A 13,561-nucleotide genomic window follows, 5' to 3' on the forward strand; every position below is an offset into this window, starting at 1 on the left:
CCGCCAGATGATCTTTGGTTCACGTATGTGCATAATTTATATTGAAATGCACCACAAAATCTGATCACACAAGTTGATTTCGCCTGTAAATCGGGGAAGGAGGAGGAAAAGCAGGTATTGTGCAACTAACACAACATTGCTGTGTGCTGTATGCGAAACAGATTTTTGTTCTACATTTGGTTTGTTTCGCATATGGTGCCCAACAATGTCGCATTATTAGCACGATTCTTACGTTTCTTTTTTTTTCCCTATTCTAAATGAGGTCAACCAGCGATAAAGATCAAATGTTGATATACATTTCTGCTAACTCATGTGCGAGTGTGAGCAGTTGCGTTTGTCCTTAGCTGTTGGCTGTGGTGATGCACGGTCAAATCGAGTGGTGGTTGCCCATCTAGCTGTTTATTCGCTGTCGTTCGGAACACCAGCTTCACCTCATCGTGCAACGGCCACACTCGCACAAAAGCCATCAAGCAACGATGCTGTGAAATTTCAGTGCGTACATTAGGAAACCACGATGACAAACCGGAGTATAATGAAAGGCGTATTTTATTATCTCTATGTACATAGAAAAAAAAAAACGGAATGGGACAAACTTCTAAAAACATTGCAACAACGAAACAACTTTGGCAACTGGTATTTTTTAAACATCAGTTAAAAAGTAATAATAAGACTACAGAAATGACGCTTGTCTAGCTTTCCAAGCTGTTGCAGCAGTTCGTTGTAAAAAAAAACTAATAAACTTATGTATATATATATATATATATTTGACTCATGCCTTCAATACTGTTTTTCCATAACGGAATGACATGGGAAATCAACCGACTACGCTCGACGTTTATGCTTGTATCTAGCTCTCTGTTCGTTGCTCCTGGGGAATGTCTCTTACAAAGGCTGCAAGAACAACTTGCTCTCTTGCCGCAAATGACTGCCCCAGATACGTCCACCTGCAACACGGTTCCGCGTTTAACATAACCAAGTGCACCTGTGACCCAAGTGGTCGCGGCACTTTTCCTCTGGTTCCCCGAAAGCTGCCTTTGGAAAACAACTGTCATACACAATTCAATAACTATGAGATGCATTTGACGGAATGACATCGCATGGCGTGGTCTCGCTGCAATGTGGAATGCTCCCAACTGCTTTACACTATGTGCATTCCATGGCCAGAACGGGAGCGGAGAGGCAGATAGAAGCACTGCAGTAGCGCAGCAAGCGTGCAACTGCTTTCTCCCCCACTGAAACGTTCCATGCGCTCTGATAGCCGGTGCGAGGGGCTAACATGTATCACACGACCAGATCGTTCACATTCCCCAGCATTCCGTGAAGTCATATCCGCGGCGATTATCACGCGAACTTCCCTTCTGAGCTGCCATTGCTGCTGCACACTGAACCCAAACTAAGGAAACACAACCAAAATAAAAGGATGCAATGCATTTGTGTCATGCTACTTCCTTAGCACACTGCTTTTCATGTGGGAGCAGCTTGAACTGCTTTAGACTGCTCTCGGCATCACCAAACTGCTCCTGTTCGCCCAATGGAATGCATGATTAAATGGACAAGGTTTATTAAGACCGTATCACATGGTCTTAATTAACCGTGCGAGGTGCGAGGTTATTGAAGAGAGAAATTACATCTGCATGTTTAACATTCTCTTAACCCACTTTCAAGCCTATGTGCCCCAACAGTGAGAATAGTTTGTGAAGCTTGGTGTAAATATGGTCGTAGCTGGCCTAAAGAAATTGAGAAGAAGGCAATATTGTTATTAGCCTTTGTCCTGTATTTGTCATCAGTGGCCTTTCTTGCTCTATTTTATGCCAGACACCGACCAACACATCAAAAGCATGTTATACTTTGTCATAGATTGTCACTGCTCAACATTCAGAAATTGACAGCTTTGACACTTCTTTGAATATAGCTCTTGCTGACAACACAGGCGACGCATAAATGAGCAAGAAATGGACAACACAGTCGCTGACCTTTAGCAACCAGACAAAAGTGTGGACAAACAGTCGACACATGCATTGTATATGTGTTTCTCGAACGAGTACTAGATGAACTATGTGCAAGGCTCTCTTGAGACATCCAAGTTTCAAACTTCCGCATCACAGAATCCATGCCAAGGAGTGGCACACTGAATTTATATATAGTCTATAGTGTTATCTGCAACACGTCAGATTAATCTACGTGCACGTAAATAGATAAATGTCTAAAGTAGCAGTACAAGTAGGGCCAATGTGTGATTATTGTCGTCCAATGTGAGGCCAACATTGGGATTACATTGGATTTTTCTTGGCCCTACCTTCCGTGCTGCCAGAGCACAGCCTGTCACAATTCACATGCCCATTCATTCCGTGTGTACAAAAACTACATTTCGGTCAATTTTTTTTTACAGAGCAGCGTAGCACTCGTGTAAACACATAGCTTGTTCCCAAACAGCAAAGGTGCCGTGCAGCAATATCACGCTGCACCCAAAACTAAATTTTTTTGAAATTTCCCTGTAATCAATGTTTAGCAACTGTCCTGGTACAGTCAAATATTTCAGCCTTAGCAATGTGTTGAATTTAACGAAGCAATTTACAGCTTGCCTCAAATTCAGTAGTTTGGACAGTAGAGCGTAATGCTTTATAACAAACTAAGACATTGATCGCAGTGCACAATTTTTTTCTTTTCTACGCATACATTTCAATGACTAAATCAGCTACAGGTTTACATGTTACCTAAAAAAATACCACATTCAATAATTCTTATGCAATTTCAAACGATTTTTAAGGCACAATGATTATGCTTGGTGACAAAACTTTGTAAAGATTTGAAGAGCGTTCTAAACCTATCCACACTGAGACATGCCCAATGTTCCAAACTGATATGTCCCAAAAGTCAAAAGTATTGCTTACAATGCAAACACTTCCTCAGCCCAACATTGGAGGCACATAATGGACTATATTTTCACTCTCTTTTCTTTCTCTTAATGCAGCACACTGTCGCAATAAACACTTTAGGTGGCATAGAAAACCATAGAAAACCTTAAAATTATTGCCTCACCCAAGAGTTCCATCACAGGCAACTTCACATCTTTCTATCACGGGTTACCGTAAATGCAGATATGCATGAAGATAGTCGAACCTCAATATAACAAACTCGCATATGATGAACGATAGAATATAATGAAGCAAACAATTTTTTTCGTACCAATGTTAACCTGCAACGAATATATGCATATAAAAAATACGGATATAACGAAATCAGTTTCATGTAAAATACGACTTCATTATATAACGACGTTCAGCAAGTAGTACAAAGAACACATTGAAATTTCTTGGACTGTCATTTTGACTTGAGCTATAAGAAAACATTTGAACATAATAAAATATGTCTATTCCATTAATTCCATGTGTTTTTGGAGCATGTTTTATTCTGCATAAAATGTTGCCCAGATTAACAAACTAGGCAAAGAAGGAGCTGTGCGAAAGTTTTTACAGCCTCTCCGTTTCGTTGGCGATACTATCACGCGCAGACAAAAATTAACCAGGGAAAACGTGAAGACAGGAAGCCTTTTTCAAACAGATATGATATATTGGCGGCTATCGATCCTAGCTGCATTAACTTGCGAAGTGAAGCAACAGTCTACCTTAAGGTTAAAAAAACAGGGTGTTACTTTTAGATAACCACGGTGTTACTTTACTTCATCTGCGCTTTTGCAGTTTTTGCTGTTGGTATATGAACTCCCCTATATTATGTTTCACGTGTTCACAACAGTAGATGTGTGTTAGACATGCAACATCAGCTGTTGTACTGCCCATCAACACTGTCCAGTGGTAGTATCACTGGGGTAGTGCCACTGCATAGTACGAACAGCCACTGCCTAGTGTTAGATAGCCCAACTACCCCAGACGGGAACGTTTTCAGGAACGTTTGAAGAGGAAGGTTTTCAGAAAACCGAGGCAATGCTGTCAAACTATTTGTCTTTTCCAATATCATTACACGTACCTCCACTCTCACATGGAGGGAACTAGCATTGCAACAGGTGGCACCTTCAGCGAAAAGAGTGGCAGCAGTGGACCAATACTTGGGGGATATGCGTAACTGGTACGGAGGACCCAATGCACCGCCTTGCCGTGACGTACCGCCAAAGTAAGTGGCGTTGCGAGCCTTTGTCGTGGAGCGACAATCTGGTGAGGCTGGCCTGCACTTGTGTAGTTCGCAAGGCCCACGAATGCTTGGGTGCTTGTCACTTGTTGCAATTTTCTAGTGCCTTGAGCAGTGAAGCGCGTCGCTATTGTGAGAGAGTGGAGCTTTTTGCCAAAGTGATGTTGCTAATAACAGTGTTGCAGAGATGCAGGCTCGTTCAGAACTGCTTGGCGACGCTGGCATCTTGCCCGAGCTTAGATTTAGCTTCGTAGCATTGGTGGACCTGTGCCGTGCATGCTTTTCTTTTTATAGAGTCCATCCAGGCATGATGAAGTGTGCCGAATATATTTGTAAATGTTTTATGTAATACAAGATGCCCCATTTTCAGGCATAGCAAAACCTTGCCTTCAGTGGCAAGGATGTCAAGGAATGCCTTAACAGGCTTTGTTGCGATGGGGAATTTTGTAGTTCAGCATGTCAGTTAAACAGAACTGAAGACGCATATCAAGGTTCATGTTGACCTGCAGGAATTGCATGATTAAATGCATTTATCATCCTTGATTGAACGCTATAAAAAAATTGTCCAAAAGACTTGTGCCCTTGTTGTCACTCGCCTCTTGCCCACTGCAGCAGCCCACAGTGATTGTCTCAGGCATGCATATAGAAAGCAAAGAAAGAAAAAAAAAAGCAATAATCAAGAAATAAAAAGCTACTCGTAAAATGCACCCAAATTGGGTTGTGTATTCACATGAACAATGCTTATATAATAAAGAAAGGGGCAAGAATTTCTTGGCCGATGCTGAAGGAACACGCTCAAGAGCAGGAAGGAGTACAGGCACAGTTAATTGCATCCATTGTATAGAACACAGCAATGGCGAGATAAGTTCAGTCTACATTTAGAAGGCCAGACGGTTGTGTCTTCCTTAGTCTTTTTCATGGTACTCACGGCAAATTTGGGCTACACGCTAGAGCTGTGTGCTTAAATTAGCAAGGGTCTCTCAGCGCACTGGAGTGGCACATTTTAGTGGCTTGCCCTGGTGCAACTTGAGGGTCAGGTCTGGTGCGAGTCCAGCATCTTTCTACCCTCTATTTGAGCGATGGTAGCCTTAATTAAATGTTATCCTCTTCTGAGGCAGCCTGCACCCAGCTAAAATAGCGGAGTCTAACTACTTGACTCACTGCTGTAGATTCTTCCCAGGCCCTCTGCCTAGGTCTCCTCTTTGCGCAGTTAAGTAGAGGAAAAAAAGAAAACATTTGGAACTCGTTAAAACAGAAGAAAAATTAAAAATCTAGCCACAATTTCCTACGCGACTCAACTAAAACGAACCTACCCCAGTTCACAGACGCGACAGCATCACCGCGCAAGTCCGCCGAGGGATTGCGGTCATGTGCAACGCACCACAGAAAGGCATTATCGTTCGCAAACACAACAACAGTCCGGACAACAGCGTATGTGTCAGCTGTTGGAAGGAAGTCTGTGGGTTGCATTTCCATTGCTTTTCATCGAAAGCTGTTCCTCTCGTGCTGAATGACATGCCCCTCGAGACATCTCGTCACAATGTCTCCGTCGTGACATCTCTCTCCGCCACGATCTCCATGCCGCAATGCAGTGACGTGGGCAGCAGCACGCCATGCGCCATGTGCGTTTTTCACCAGACACTGCTTCTTGGTCGGAGAGTCTGACATCCGGTCAAGTGCCCAGTCACTGACAGTGGCCCAACAGCGGGCCATGACCGGCCGTCAAAGAAGAGTCCATTTTAGCGTCTAAACAAATGCACGTTTTCCCAAGCACCGATTCAACGCAGTCCTAATACACACCAAGCAAACAGAGCGGGAGAGTGTCTCTGCTGTCAAGAAAGTGACAGAGTCTTGTTCAGTCCTCACTGGGGAACACAAGAATAAAAAGGAAAACGAAACACGATCATGGCTGCTGTATGCCAGAGCCTGTCGGCAATGTCAAGCCAGTGAAGGGCTTGCAGCAGCTTGTCAAGGCACTTTCGGAGGGACGACTTGTTCGCATCGTTCGGCTGCGAGTGTCAGCGTCGGTGCGGGACCATCACAGCTGCTCCACTCAACTGCCGAATTAGAGGCCACCACTGGTGATGTACATGTCTTGTCATGTTGCATCTTGCAGCAAGATGTACTCCTCAGAGTTGGTCATCACTGGGAAGACTCCGGCACGGAGCCTACGGAAGGTATATCTAGAACAGAGCGTAAGAAAAACAAGTGGTCATCTAGAAAGCATGCACCCAGCCTGAGAAAAGGTTGCAAAAGATAAGCAACTTCCAGACTTATTGATAATGACACAACATTTCTACTCTTATCACTCCTACATCCCCCACTGGGTGTGTGTGCTGTTTGTGTGTTCATGTTGTTGCTGTACCATACTGTAATTGTCACCCAACAACTGAAGTATCATGCCAGGTGATCAGCCAGGCTAACATCTCCAGTACATCATAAAGTCGCGTCTGTCTCTCCTACTTCCTCTGTGACACGCATTATTATTTGCACCGACAGATGTTCGAATTCAATGAACTCTCTTTGTTGAGTTTCGAGATGCAATGTTTAGGGGGCTATGGTGAAAGCAGCACAGAGGGCATTGGCTTGTGGCATCGCTAATGTAGGTGAAAAACTGTCAGCAATGACGTCAGTCAACACATTCTTGACCAGCAGATTGTCTACGGCCATTTCCCACATGGCTAGGAGGTAACAAACAGCACTGAGGTGAAAGTACTGCAGGCACAACACCGAAGAGCAAACAAAATGATACCTATTGTTTTGCGGCAAAAAGTACACTTTTGAAGTTTTAAGCTCCTCAAAAAATTTCTGGTGAGCCTTGCAGGGGTACTGCAACACTTTTGGGACACGGTAAAAAAATTTTCACAATCTACGCACAATGCTGCCACGATCATGCGAGTCAAACATTGTTTCACTTAATGCAGCAAGAAGCTCACGTCACATAAAAGATCGCTTTCTCTTGTCTGCCACTGTTTATGATGTCATTGACCACGTGACAGCCCATAGTTGCCAACCATGGGTGATACTTCACGACTATGAGTTACTAGTCCCAAGCAAAAGTGTGCTCACTCATGTACACCCCTTCAATGCTCTAGCAGAGGACAAAGTGGCAGTTAGTGCATCCTGCCCATCTTGTCACATGTTGCTCTCGGGTACCTTTGTTGGATGCCAACTGATGTCAGATATAATAGGTGCACCGTGGAAAAAAGAAAAAGTAAGAGAAGACCAATTTGGCAGGGCACTGCTATAACCACAGCCCCAGCTGAAAAAAAATGCTGTTGAACTAAGAGGAATGGGGAAGTAAACATTACACTCTGCATTATTCAATTATAATTAGCTTTTTTCCAAAAGCTTCCGCGGAAATACATTCGTCGAAATGAATTGCACTGCCTCTAGTGTGTTTTCAGACTTTAAGAAAAGGTGTTGTGGGCCCTGTTTAAGACGTGTAAATCTTTTAAAAGTGCAGTACTCCTTATAGCCAAGGCTTCACATTATGACGATGTGCCTACAGAAACCATTAGTGCAGCCTCCCATAACTAGTCACTCCCGCAATCACATTGCAATGCTCACCAAAGCTCCTTGGGCAGTTGCAAAGGTATGAGGTGCCCGGCGGTGTTGAGGAACTTTTCTGGTGTGACCCTCTTGAAAGCAGGGTGTTGTTGCTGCTGCTGTTGCTGCTGTTGCTGTGTCAGACCGGACTGGTTGCGGTCGTCGATGGTCATTGGCTGGAGAGGCGTGCCCAGCGTAACCATTCGCGGTGCATTGCGCAGCATCCGCTGGTACTCGTAGAAGTCCCGTGCGCTACACAGAGGCGTCTCCACCTGCAAACAGAGAGAATTGTTACAGGATCGCAACTTTAGTACTATACCGCTACCTTCCGGCGCTCAACCCATTTCTCTGGGTTAAGAATGTCTTGAACATTTAAGTCATCACAAGCCTCTTCACTGGTCCGTGGGTCGCTCAGGAACCCCTTGAATAAGTTTTCTAAACACAGCCATGCAGAAAAGCATGAATGTTAAATGATGCAAAATTTTATACTTCAAATATGCAACAATGCATCAGGAAAAGCTTGCAAAGATGCATGTTTTTGATACGAAACCAGAAGAAAACGTACCACTGCTACTCGCTGACTCGCTGGAAATGGCGTAACGTTGAGAACTAGCACAAATCTGAGCACAACTTCCAATATAAGGTGGCTTCTGTGGCACGCTGAAAATCTTGGAGCAGATTGTCTGGGATTTCCAACATATGTGCTAACTACCAGGTGCCTACATTATCTGGTATTTAAAGGCCATTAACATAAAATTTGCACCATCACCAGCCCTGAAGATTCACCATGACTGCCTTCAATAGTACTACACTGTCCCTTTTTTTTATAATGAAGTCACGTTCAACATACAAATACCATCATTATATTTGTGTTCATTATACCGAGTTTTTGGACCATGGATTGCAAGAGAAGGGAAGCATAGCAGGGGGCAGCAGAAAGTTAAGTGGGCAGATGAGATTAAGAAGTTTGCAGGGACGACGTGGGCACAATTAGCACGTGACCAGGGTAGTTGGAGAAGTATGGGAGAGGCCTTTGCCCTGTAGTGGGCGTAGCCAAGCTGATGATGATGATACCGAGTTTCAAATCAGTGTTGACCCACTTAGAGCCAATTTAGTCGAAGTAAAGTTTCGTCACAGGTGACACAAAAAGAAAAAAAAGCACAGAGTTATCCATGCACCCACCTCGTAGGTGTTGTTGAACTTGCTGTAGTCTACGAGGTACTCGGACGAATCCTTCTGGAAGCGCACCAGCTGCTCAAAGCGGTGTCCCCATAGGAGCTCGGACGGCAGGTAAGAAGACCTGGCCTGGATAGACTGCCCCGTGGACTCGATGGTTCCCTCAAGGATGACCACGATCTCAAACTTCTCACGCAGCACATCCTCCGCAGACATGTTGTAGAAGGGGCTGGTCTCGTTGATTTCATGCACGATGGTGGCAGGCCAGATAAAGAGGATGCTGTCTGTGCCCGCATCAAAGCGTACGTCCAGCTGTGTGTGGTAGTAGGGAATCACCTCACCCTCTGCAGTCACCTGGACAGACAGAAGGGTGCACTTATGTCACAATGTGCACATTATCTCAGGAATATATATACTGCATTTACTCGCCTAATGCTTACACGTGCATGATGGCTGCACCCCCAAATTGGCCATCATAAATTGGAATTCCCCCTCCCCGCCAAGTAATCACCGCACCATAAAAAATTGCTGCAGAGACAGTCGTCTGCTTGATCCGACATCAGTGTTGAAAGTGATTCAGAATAGGTTGGGCCAGAGTCTCATTACTTATTTGTTTAGTGACTCTACACTGAGCTAGTGTTTGCAAATAAAGGGCCTTTGCAGTTCTTACTTGTGGAGAATCTGCACTCTTATTACAAAGGTAAGCGCTATTTTGAAGTACTTACTTGAGTTTGAGTGGCTGGTGCGAGAACCCTAATTTACGGCCCCTTCATTTTCTCATTTCTTATTTTGCCAGGATATTCTCCCCCTCATAGTTATCGCACTCCCCAACTTTGCGTCAATTCTTCATGGGAAAAGTGTGATCATTATGTAAATACAGTAAGCTTCCTTGAAACACACATGCTAAAATGAAACCATATGCGTGCACCATGCACATTCACCATGGAGAGCAGATTTCATTTTGTCACCCATCAGTTGTCAGACTAGTGCTCACTTGATTCAGCAACAATACAACAGAATGCGATACTTTTTAACCGCACCAAATATGCTCAAATTTTTCGAACTTGCAGTGACGTGCAGCTCAACATGCAATGCCTAATTCACGGTAAAAAAGTTAGCGTCATATGGCCCCTTTAATTTCTGGTGAATCTAAGACCTCGGATTGCCGATTATCTGGACTTTTAGGCAGTCCTCAGCTAGTCTGAATGACCAGCCGGCATCTGTATCCGTGTTAAATATGTTGAGATTTGACTTGCTAGTACACCACTACAAGCGTCAATAACTGAACGGGCTATCAGTCTCCAGATTATGATTTTTGCTCAGGCATGGGGGGGAGAAACGGCCACTTACCTTCCTGCGGATAATCTGGGCCGAGATGGAAGTGCCGATGATGTGCGATTTGCGCATGTCGCCCACGCGGAACAGCAGGCAGAGCTTGCCGTCACGCAGGCATACGACGGCATTGCGCGAGAAGAGCAGCGTTTGCGAGCGCTTCTTCGGCCGCGACAGCTTGGCAAACACGATGCCCGCCATGAAGCACTGGATCATGACGCCCGTGATGGACTGCATGCAGAGGATGAACACGGCCTCCGGGCACTCCGGCGTGATCGCACGACTGCCGTAGCCGATGGTGTGCTGCGTGGTGAAGGACGACGATGAGAATAGATTTCTTCATTTATTTACATTTCCCTTTTTGGGAACCCAAACACCATGAATGTAAGTGGTGGCAGAGACACATTATGTACGTGTTCCAATGCCGTGTGTGTGAAGTCATATAGCCCATGACTTTTCAATGTTTATGTCGGAGCGTGGCTGTGCATTATGTCCTTCTTCATCTGTTCTCAACCTCAATCATTACATAGTTATGTTTCCTGAATGAGACGCCGCCCTCACCACATAATGTAAGCAGATAGCAATGTGACGGCCCTGTCTCTCCTTGGGGAGCACACTTACCAAGGATAGAGTAGCCCATTTGGAGCCATAAACTGCCCAATAAACATTTCTCTTGTGCCCTCTGATCCTGTGTTCTCGACCTACAACATAATTCACACACTTTACCACTTTTCCAGAGCACCCTTGGGGAGCTCTGGATCAACTTTGACTGCCCAAGGTACTTTGAAAAGTTTGGTGAAGTAGCTGCAGAGATGCTATCATTTCAAAAACAAATCACTAGATGCTCAATGTTGTGCATGAGGGGTTTCCAGCACATTCAGCTTCTTGCCTCCCCCTTCCCCCAAATCTTGACCTGTTGCATGGATCCTATGTATAAGAACTTTAGCATAGCACACTGTAACAGGTTCAACAGGCACGTTACCTGCGTCTCCAGGGAGAACAGAAATGCAGACGTGAACGAGGTGACTTCAACTATGCAAGGCGTCCACTCTCCCTCGTGTGGGTCAAAGTCGCCGTGTGCAAACATGATGAGCCACCAGATGATGGCGAACACGAGCCAGCTCAGGATGAAGCCCATCGAGAAGACCATGAGGTTCCACCTCCACTGGATGTCCACCTGGGAGCAGACAAGAGCAGAGCAAAAGACCCCATTACAAGAATAACTTTTGTTTATAGTGAAACGCTACAAATATGAGATGAAAAACCTTTCACAGAAATTCTCGAGTGTCACGCAAGAGTGCATCTTTTGTGGATCATGTTTGGTAACTATAAGGAGCATAGGGGATGCAGCATCATGCACACGTGTACTAGTTATGGTCGTGTGTGTGTGCGTGGTTGTAAAAGACAAAGAGCTCACCTCATGCCATGCACATTACACCACATGCTCCGCACTGGGCGAGCATTAGGTCTAGTATGGTGCCAGAAGTAGGATGTGCTGCCCATTGCTCACCTCCTGAAGGACACGTCAAGACTCCATCAGCCCTCACACTGGAGCCTATATACACAATAGTCCATCTAGCAACAACACCGCTGCCGCTGCTTCAGCGATTGACCCTGTCCACCGACACATGGCCATGCCATGTTTGTCAACCCAGTCAGTACGACAGACATAATGGGGGGCTCCAAATTATTTTGACTGCAGTGATTCCTCAATAACACAACTAAATCCATGTACTACACCAGCGTCATTGCATAAGCGTATACTCAATGTGTTAACCTAACTCTGAGCTAGATTTATCGGTATTTTGACGGTCGTCATGGAACGCAATGTGTACGTGTCACACCTAGACGGCGCTTAAGCCTTCAATTGGTAATTCTCTCTCAACGAACTGTTGCGAGCATGCCACTGTGTAGAGACCTGCAGGTTTTCATCCCCATAGGGTTCCTCTATTTAAACCGAGATCTCACAGTGCGTGGCTGCATTGGCACCCTGCCTGCCTCCTTTGAAGGGCAGCCACCTAAATGTCTGGGAATCGAGCCCGAGACTTAGTGCTCAGCAGTTGAGTGCAATGGCTCCAGAGCATCCTAGCTGTGAGTTCACAGTGAGTAAATTATGCCAGCCACTTACCAGTGTTGTAAAGATGTCTTGCAGGTATCGCTGCGAGCGCTTGTAGACGTGCTCTTTGGAGAGGTTGACGCTGCCATTCTTGAAGATGACCCTCTTGCGCACCCGACTTGGGATGATCTTGGCCTTCTGGTAGCGGACCACGGGCGAGTCCTCGGCGCCGTTGCCGCCGTTGCCCGCCGAGTCGGCGCATCGCGGGAAGCCGTTCAGCGACAGGTGCTTGGTCAGGATGCGCCTGCTGCTCGTGCTCGTCTCACCCTACAACAGGAGCAGGAAAGCATTTCACACAGACCACCATTTGCATGCTACAATATCCACTACACTTGAGAGCCTAGTGCAGAAGAATGAGACAGCCTCTTTCGCTTAGCGCTATCAAATAGCCCACTCATGGCTATGCAAATACAGTATTTTACAGCCTATTGCAAGAATGTGAAGGCCACTCAGCAGTTGTCAACAATGGGCAGCTGGCCTTTAATTTATCTATATTTTTGCCTTTTTTTCACAGTAGGGTGTACACTAGCATAAATTGAAGTGCAAACAATTCTGAAAATATTCCAACATATTGTTCCCTTTCCAGCTTAACTGCATTTGCAGCAGTGGCTTACCATAAGACTCGCGTAAGGGCCGCACTTTTTTTTCCATAATTTTGATGAGGTGCGGCGCTTAATGAGACTGAACAACATGGTCAAAATGATGCCGGCACAGCCTTTAACTGTGCACACCCCAGATCTACTCCTGCATCAGAGATTAACACGCAGCTCTTGCCATCTAGTAGTGGCAAGCAGAAGTGCGCAGTGAACGAAAATTCGCCGATGCAGGCGCATGTTACCGGTGCACCGAACACGATTGCTTCTCTGTTGGAAATTCTTTTTTCCGAATTTTTGGCTGCCAAATTGGTGGTGCGGCCTTTACACGGGTGCGGGCCTTACACAAGTGCATAAGGTAATTCAGACTACAAAACATATTCTTATAACTATTCCATGCTTAGAAACCACTAAAATAAAGTAAGTTATTTCCTGTTCGCATTTTAATTTATGCTGAGTGCACATACTTTAGGGTCTAACTTTGTCACGTGATACTCGCCACAAAAATTCAGAGTATCCTTCATTTCTTCAACGCTGTGTACGTTGAACTTTCCAGACAGGAACGCTGCACAGGTTAAATGCTCCCCTAGCAATGTAAACAAGAAAGCACCCAGAACACAGCAGAGGAAGAAAGGGCCACAAGAATCATGAT

At 45.2% G+C, this 13,561-nt stretch overlaps 1 protein-coding gene across 4 annotated transcripts in view; it reads right to left on the reverse strand.

The window, feature by feature from the left end:
* Nucleotides 1-528: 528 nt before the first annotated feature.
* The window catches only part of LOC142589954 (ATP-sensitive inward rectifier potassium channel 12-like), a 164,622-nt gene continuing 151,589 nt past the window's right edge, over nucleotides 529-13,561 (reverse strand). For all 4 annotated transcript variants that reach the window (XM_075701690.1, XM_075701691.1, XM_075701689.1 and 1 more), the window contains 6 exons: nucleotides 12,329-12,583; nucleotides 11,183-11,377; nucleotides 10,219-10,503; nucleotides 8,875-9,222; nucleotides 7,714-7,964; nucleotides 529-6,326 (listed from right to left, as the gene is read on the reverse strand). In XM_075701690.1, the coding sequence (XP_075557805.1) occupies nucleotide 6,326; nucleotides 7,714-7,964; nucleotides 8,875-9,222; nucleotides 10,219-10,503; nucleotides 11,183-11,377; nucleotides 12,329-12,583 (1,335 nt within the window). In that variant the 3' untranslated portion in view covers nucleotides 529-6,325. The remainder of the gene's footprint in view (nucleotides 6,327-7,713; nucleotides 7,965-8,874; nucleotides 9,223-10,218; nucleotides 10,504-11,182; nucleotides 11,378-12,328; nucleotides 12,584-13,561) is intronic.

This window comes from Dermacentor variabilis, chromosome 8 (genome assembly GCF_050947875.1).
Source record: "Dermacentor variabilis isolate Ectoservices chromosome 8, ASM5094787v1, whole genome shotgun sequence".
Classification (NCBI taxonomy): Eukaryota; Metazoa; Arthropoda; class Arachnida; order Ixodida; family Ixodidae; genus Dermacentor; species Dermacentor variabilis.